The 7337-nt window shown below is 65.7% G+C and overlaps 1 protein-coding gene across 1 annotated transcript in view; it reads left to right on the top strand.

The window, feature by feature from the left end:
• Positions 1 to 810: 810 nt before the first annotated feature.
• MNEG_1992 (Uncharacterized protein) overlaps positions 811 to 7337 on the top strand; it is a gene marked incomplete at both ends in the record, with an annotated part of 7774 nt that continues 1247 nt past the window's right edge. The window contains 12 exons of the mRNA XM_014049532.1: positions 811 to 820; positions 1172 to 1376; positions 1527 to 1592; positions 1683 to 1755; positions 2029 to 2118; positions 2432 to 2521; positions 2817 to 3140; positions 4778 to 4933; positions 5240 to 5369; positions 5593 to 6340; positions 6649 to 6710; positions 6919 to 7135. Coding sequence (XP_013904986.1) covers positions 811 to 820; positions 1172 to 1376; positions 1527 to 1592; positions 1683 to 1755; positions 2029 to 2118; positions 2432 to 2521; positions 2817 to 3140; positions 4778 to 4933; positions 5240 to 5369; positions 5593 to 6340; positions 6649 to 6710; positions 6919 to 7135 — 2171 coding nt within the window. The remainder of the gene's footprint in view (positions 821 to 1171; positions 1377 to 1526; positions 1593 to 1682; positions 1756 to 2028; positions 2119 to 2431; positions 2522 to 2816; positions 3141 to 4777; positions 4934 to 5239; positions 5370 to 5592; positions 6341 to 6648; positions 6711 to 6918; positions 7136 to 7337) is intronic.

The following is a 7337-nucleotide window of genomic DNA, read 5'->3' as shown; positions in this document are numbered from 1 at the left end:
TATTCGGGCCAGCGGCAAACTGTGCTTAGGACCTATCAATTCACCGCGAAAAATCAGAATTGGCATCCGCATTTTTGCCTGCACCTGCGTCGCAAACACACAGGAGGGCTACACCAAGACCGCGACACACCGTGCACAACGTTCTGTGTGTCCTGCTTGTGTGCACGCGCTCGACACTTGAATTGGTGCAGATTCACAGCGAGTCCCTTCAGTGGGGGCGAAGCTCGTCAAAGGCGCCATGCAGCTCCATCATCAACCCTGCAGCAGGGCTCGTAGCAGCCCAGCGGGGTCGCACAGGCAGCGCGTAGTTATACCACAGCCTGTGATACGACCTGCTGCAAGTCACGCAGCGGTTTCGCTGCGGCCGCGGCGGGTGGCGGCGCCGGTTGCAGCGCCTCGTGACACGCCTTCATCCGCATCTGGCGACGGCATCAATCTCAAGTGCGCAGGGCTGCTGAACACTTCATGATGGCACGCCTGTACAGCTCGCTACAGCTGGTAGCTGTTGGGGCGGCATGCTCGCTTGGGGGGCATGGCTTCGGCCCGAAAGCCCGGAAACCGCCCCCCTTCGCCCGCGCTCCGCCAACGCCCCTCGTCCCGCTGTGGCCCTGGCTCGCCCACAGCATGGACGTGGGGGAGTTTTTGTCCCCGTCGACGACTTGTCCGCTGGGTTGCGTGGAGACTATCATGCGCGGCAGCCCCAGCCATGGGGAGACGGTACTGTCAGCCACCCCTGGGGAGTCCCTACAGGCCCTCATCCCTCGGCTAGCCAAGGTGCGTGGTGCCATGCATGTGCACGATCATGAAGCGATGGTGGCCTGTGAGCGTACATGCTACATGTGTACTTAGCAGTCACACACACATGCGGTAACACGCGCTGTGTGCGAGACAGAAGGCGGGGTGCGCAGCTGCGTGTTGTGGATTGCACGGCCGCAGTGGTGCAGCCACTGTCCATGTTGACCATGCGCCGCGGCGCGCGCACGCACGCACACGCGCGCACACACACGCACACACATGCACACGCATACACGCACTGCGTGGCACTCACTCACTGCACACATCACTCACACAACATCCTGCCCCCACGCACACTCCCATCCAAACACACCCACGTCCACCCAACCGCCGGCCCCGCGCCAGGTGACCGGCCTCCCGGTCGTCGGCGCCACAGGCAAGGTGGTGGGCGTGATCTCGCGGAAAGACCTCATAAAGGTACGCCAGCAGGGCGGGTCCCTGCAGCAGAAGGTAAAGGCGCACATGACGTCACCCGCCATCACCATCACGCCGGACGCGCCGGTGGCGGACGCGGGGGCGCTCATGCTGAAGGAGAAGATCCGGCGGCTGCCAGTGGTGGACGCGGAGGGCAAGCCGCTGGGGTGAGCGGCGCGCGGGGCGTGTCGGCGCCGCTTTGGTGCGGGCGCCGAGGTGCTTTGGTGCGGGCGCGAGGAGGCCAACGAGGGCGTTGCTGCCGCCTTGCTGCTGCGGGCGCCAGGCGGCCGACGAGGACGCATGCAGCGCCTGGAAAGCAAGCCCGGCTGCAGCGGCGCGCGGCGTGCGGCTGCCGCGGTCGCTGCTGAGGCCGGCGGCGGCAGGTGCAGGGTCGCGCCCCCAACGCTCTCGACGTTGTGCCCTGACGCCCATCTGCTCTGTCTGCCACCCAATTCATGCATCCCGCCCTGCAGCATCGTGTCGCGCTCCGACATCTTCGCGCCGCTGATGATGGAGAAGTACAAGGCCTACCAGGACAAGGAGGTGGTGAGTAACCCCGTCACCCTGTCACCCCGTCACCCTGTCACCCTGGTGACGCTACACGCTGACGCAGCCGTCAGCACCGCCTTGCTGCCGACCAGCGCGGGTACTGCAGCGGGCCGGCTGGAATATGTCGTGCGACAATGCCTGAGCCACGGCCTGGTGTGTGCGATGCTTTGCCATGCTCCCCCCACACACACACTCTTACGACGAAACAGACCTTCACACACACACACACACACTTGCACACGCAAATCACCTGCCAATTTTCTGTCAAAGGCCGCGGTGGTGACTGGTGCTGGCATCACCATGACCTGGGACATCAAGTACTTGTATGACGGGGAGTGCAGCATGTGCCTCACGCTCAAGGTGACGGGAGCACACAGCAACAGTTTGTGGCGGCACCGTTAGCAGGCGGCATGCGCCAGCTGCACCAAAGCGGTTGAGCGTTGCGGGCAGAGGGAGGGGCCTGCGGCCAGCGAGGCATGCGAACAAAATGGATTGATCACACTGCTGACGGCTACACGCACAGCTTGGGCATGAAGCAGGCCCGCCCCACTCTGCCGCTTTGAAACTTGTATGTGCGTCTGCGTGGCTTCTGCCGTTGCCCATCCACCGATGGATGGCACCCTCTCATATCCGCCCTTGCCTGCCTGGCGCCACCTCCTCAATAATTTAATAGGGAGTCTTGGAGCGCCAGGACAAGAAGAAGCGCATCCGCTTTGTCGACATCGCAGACCTCGATTACGACCCGATGGCCAACATGGGCGTGGTGAGCCACTGCTTCGTCATCCTTTGTCTGTTTGTGCAACCCGACGGGCTGGCAGGGTGCCCAGCGTGACAGCACAGCCCACCTCCTGCCTTTGCGAGCGACGGCGTCTCCTTCCTGCACACCGCGCGTTCCCCCCTCCCGACGCGCGCTCGCAGCCCGCCGGGGGCACTGGTCATCTGCACCCCTCACGAGACCCCGCCGCCACCCAGCCGCGTCGCTCTGGCTAAGCGCCCCCAACTGCCCCCAACCATCCCAACCATCCCAACCGCCCCCAACTGCCCCCAACCGCCGCCAGGAGTTCGAGGACGCCATGGAGACCATCCACGCGATCCGCCCCGACGGCCGCGTGCTGCAGGGCACCGATGCCCTGCGCGGCCTCTTCGACGAGGTTGGCCTCGGCTGGGTCGTCACTGTCATGGAGCTGCCCCTGGTGGGTAAGCTGGTGGACCTGCTTTACGAGTTCCTCTCGAAAAACAGGATCAAGATCGGCGGCATGATGGACGCGCTGGTGGCGGCCAAGCGGGTGTCGATGTCGAAGGCGGGCGTGGAGGTGTGTGGCGACGTGGACGGCGGCTGCGAGATCGAGTGGGGGGAGATGAGCTTGGACGGGGAGGACCAGGTCACGCACGTGTGAGAGGGGCCGGTAGGGGCCGTGCGCGGCGCCGCAAGACGCGCGTGGGGGCTGCGGGCGGGTCTGCGGTGTGGCCGGCCTCGGCGGCGCAACCAGGGGCCCGCAGCGCTGCGCGGCGGCGCGTCCTGGTTTCATGCGGTCGTTTGCGTTGATGGCTCTCTGCTGGCGCGGCTGCCGCGCGGCGCCTGTTTGTGCGGCCGTGTGCGGCAGCGGGTCGCAGGCGTGAGGCGCCCGTGCTGCCGGGCCGATGGCGCCAGCCCCAGGCATTGATCGCGCGGCAGGTACAGCTCTGTCGCATGCGCACAACCCAGGTGTAGGGCTGCCCGTTGTGCATCCAAGCCTGGCTCCATTTGAAATTTGATGTGGGAGCGCGTTGGTTGTGACGTTACCGAATGGGCGTGCCTGCCGAACATGTGACGTCTGGTTTGTGATTGCCGTTGTTGGTGTTGTTGCGCGTTGTCGCTGCTGCTGCTGCCTGCTGCCTTCCTCCGTCACATGGCAGGGGGAGAGGGGCTAAACTCAGCGCCTCCGCCAAACTCCAGGCGCTTATTTCTGCAATTGCTATATGCAGCCGTTATGCCGCTGTGCGCCTCTGGTGGCTTGTCGCCGCCATCGAGCTGGCTGCTTAAATTAGGCCGCAGAGTCCCCCGCCGATCGCCCATGGCGGCGAGGCGGCAGGCTCCGCACGCGCACGCTCGTGCGGCTTGCGGTAGCCAACTGGCGCGTCGGCGGGCGTGGCTTGGGGGGGCATTCCCCCCCAGCGCGGTGCCCCCGCAGCGACCAAACAAGCTTCCTCGCCCGTTGCATTGCGGCCCAGCTCCATTTCGTGGCGTGCGGCGCCCCTGCTTGTGTGCCGCGGTGTTTTGGGTCCCCATCGCTTGCTGCCTGCTGGGGCCTTTTGGAACGTCAGGGCAGCGGTTTGATGGCCGTGCATCGGCGTCCCATTAGTGCCTGGCGGTGCCCATTCAAATCCTGCGGGCTTTGCCCAGTGCCAATCGTTCGAACGCCGCCATGGACTGTTCTTCATCTCACGCTGCACCGGTGTAAGGCGCTCTTGAAACTTTTACAAGCAGCCCTCCGAAGGGGGGCCTTCGCATGCGTGCAGCCGGTCCCCTGTTGCGGGGTGCGTGCGCCCTGCAGTTCGGCATGCACTCGCGCAATGTTGACCGGATCATTCATTTTTCAATTGACCACCGGGTCCGAGCTCAGCTGCCGCTTGCAAACGCGATTGTGCCACCTCGTTTATTAAATCACCACGGATGTCGCGGCTAGCCGTTAGACCTATTCGCCCACGCGGCGAGTAGAAACTGCTTGCGAGTAAAAAACTGGGATGGGCTCCTGCTGCTGCAAGCCGGCAAAGGTCGAAGATGAAGCAAATGCATCAGCAAATCAAGCTCATGCCAGCCAGCTCACAGTCCTCCGATGGCCGGCCGGCGCCGAGGTGGGGCGCGCGCGCGCCCGCTGCTTTGCCGTTGCGCGCGGCACCGCAACAGCCCTCTTGTGCCACACCAGTGGCCGCGGCCCCTGAAATCTTCACCTCATACAGATGACAACATGCGCAGCGACACGGCGCGCGCGAATGTGTGGAAACAGCTCCCGCTGACCTGCCGCCTTGCACTACGTAGGGGCCCGGTGCGGCAGGGGCGGCTGGGACGAGCGAGTCAGTGGAGAGGGTGTCCTCTGCGAGCGCCGTGAAGGTCGCGGTCGTCGTGCGGCCGCTGCTGCCCTTTGAGATCCAGGCTGGCGCCAAGGACGTGGTCAGCGTCGCGCCGCCCTCAAAGGTGCGCATGTTAGTCCTGCGAGGCGGCTGGGCACGGCGCCACGAACCCCCTGCGGGTCCTATGATATGGGGAGTGGCACGGGCGCCTTGCAGCGGCACAAAAAGCTCCTGCTGAAATGTGAGGACATTGCAGCATGACATTGAATTTGTTGGAGGGCTAGCCGCATGCCGGAGCAGCCGAGCAGCCGAGCAGCTGACCAGCCCAGCAGCCGCGCCGCAGCGCAGTCCCGCCCCCAGGTGGGCCCTCGAGCCGAGGCGCCCCACCGTTAACCCAAAGCCCTGCTGTGCCTTGCCCCAAACCCTCCAGATCTCCTTGCCGCAGCGCGCCACCAACGGCGGCGCCCCCGTTGACCAGCACGACTTCACGTTTGACCGCGTGTACAGGGCGGATGGGCCAGGTGCCAGCTCAAAGCTGAACGACGAGATGATCACAAACGGTGAGAAAAACAACGTATTATGGAGGCCGGCGAGCCTGTTGCCGAGTGGCGCTGTCGCAGTCACCTGGGTGGAAGACAGGGGATGGAGGTGCAAAGCTGTCAGGAAGATGGAACGCCGGCGGGGCGTGCGGCCGTTTGAGCACCCCGCGCGCAGCGCACCGCCCCCTCGGCCCGGGCGCCGGCCGCCATACATAGCAGCAAACGCTCGAAACCGCCTCCGCAGTGCTGGATTGCTTCTGCCAGGGCTTCAACGGCACGATCCTGGCGTACGGCCAGACGGGCTCAGGCAAGACATACACGATGGGCACCGCCGCGACTGCGAAGGAGCTCGCCGCGGCCGCAGCACGGGGCGGCACCGGCGGCGGCGGCGGCGCCGCGGTGGTGGGCGTCGTGCCGCGCGCGATCGCCCGGGTGTTCGAGTACGTCCAAAAGGCTGCGCCGCTCTACGACTGCGCGCTGACTGTGACGTACGTCGAGATTTATAACGAGCAGGTGCTGGACCTGCTGGCGGGTACAACGACGGCGACAGGCGCCGGCGCGGTGACGTCAGCGCACGTCACCGGCGGCGGTGCGGGCACTAGCGGCGGCGGCGGCGCGCAGCCGCCGAGCCAGGGCGGCGCGGGCGGATTCGGCGGTGGCGGCGGCGCGGTGGCGATCCGCGAGGGGCCCGAGGGGCAGATCATCCTGGAGGGCGCGACAGAGGCGCGGGTGCGCTCCAGGGAGGAGGTCGCGTCCCTGCTGGCACGCGGCAACGAGCGGCGCGCGGTGGGGTCCCACAAGCTGAACGAGGCGTCTTCCCGGTCTCACGCTGTGCTGGCGCTGGCGCTGGAGCAGCGGGCGCGGCCGGGGGCGGGGGTGCCGCGAGAGCTGCGATATCTCAGGTGGGCCGAGCGCCGCTTGGCGGTGGTTGGTGGCAGTTGGCGGCAGTTGGCGGCGGTTGGTGGCGGTTGGGATTGCCTGGTAGACAGCAGGTGGGGTGTCGCAGATCGTGGCAAGTGGCGGCTTTATTTGGTCGGTGGTGGTTGGGTATGTTTGGGTGGATGTTCGGAATGTGTTGCGCAGACTTGTGGGGACGAGATTAGCAGGCGGGCGGGGAGGGCAAATTCCAGTTGGGGGGCAGTTTCTTCTGGCGTGCAGTGTGTGTTCGCGGATGGTGGGGCGTGCTTCAAAACTCAAGTCAATCTGACGATTGGGCTGCTAGGTGGTGTAGCGCGCACCCCCGCCCGCGCTTATCCACATGTACGCACACCACAACGCACCCTTGGCTGTGTTTCAACAGGTCGAAGCTGGCGCTGGTGGATCTGGCCGGCAGCGAACGCGCCAAGCAGACCGGCACAACCGGTGCGGTGCCCCTCCGCCTTCTGCTCCAGCTGCACGAGTGGCGATCAGGGACAGGCGTGCGCAGTAGGGGGCGCAATGAGCAACAGGAGGTGCAAGGGCGGCAAGGGAGATGGTGCTGGGCCGCCGCCAGAACATTCCTAGTGGCAGAGCGACCGCAGTTTCGCTGGCATGCGCCGCTTTAAGAGCGTCTCTTGGCACCACCCTGCAGGCACGCGCTTCCAGGAGGGGGTGGCCATCAACAGCGGCCTCCTGGCGCTGGGCAATGTCATCACAGCCCTCAGCGAGCAGCAGCGCGGCAGGAGCGGCGGCGGCAAGGGCGGGGGAGGCGCCGCAGCCGCAGCAGCAGCAGCAGCCGCGCGACGGCACGTGCCTTACAGGGACAGCAAGCTGACCCGGCTGCTGCAGGACGGGCTGGGCGGCAATAGGTGAGGCACTGGGCGCAGAGGTGGAGGGGGCGCGAAATCGCAAGACGGGCACTGCAGCAGCTGAGGAGCGTCGGAAGGATCTCCTAGGGGCTGAGTTGCCGTGCCGGCCGGGCACTTGACCGCCTGATCGCTCTTCAGTGCTGCTCAACCGCCCCACAGGGGACGAATTTTGAGGTCTGGAGCCCGAGCAGCGGCATGCAGG

The sequence above is a fragment of the Monoraphidium neglectum genome, assembly GCF_000611645.1.
Source record: "Monoraphidium neglectum strain SAG 48.87 unplaced genomic scaffold scaffold00213, whole genome shotgun sequence".
In the NCBI taxonomy this organism is placed as follows: Eukaryota; Viridiplantae; Chlorophyta; class Chlorophyceae; order Sphaeropleales; family Selenastraceae; genus Monoraphidium; species Monoraphidium neglectum.
The sequence above is the reverse complement of the archived record's forward strand: the minus strand, read 5'-3'. Positions and strand labels throughout refer to the sequence as shown.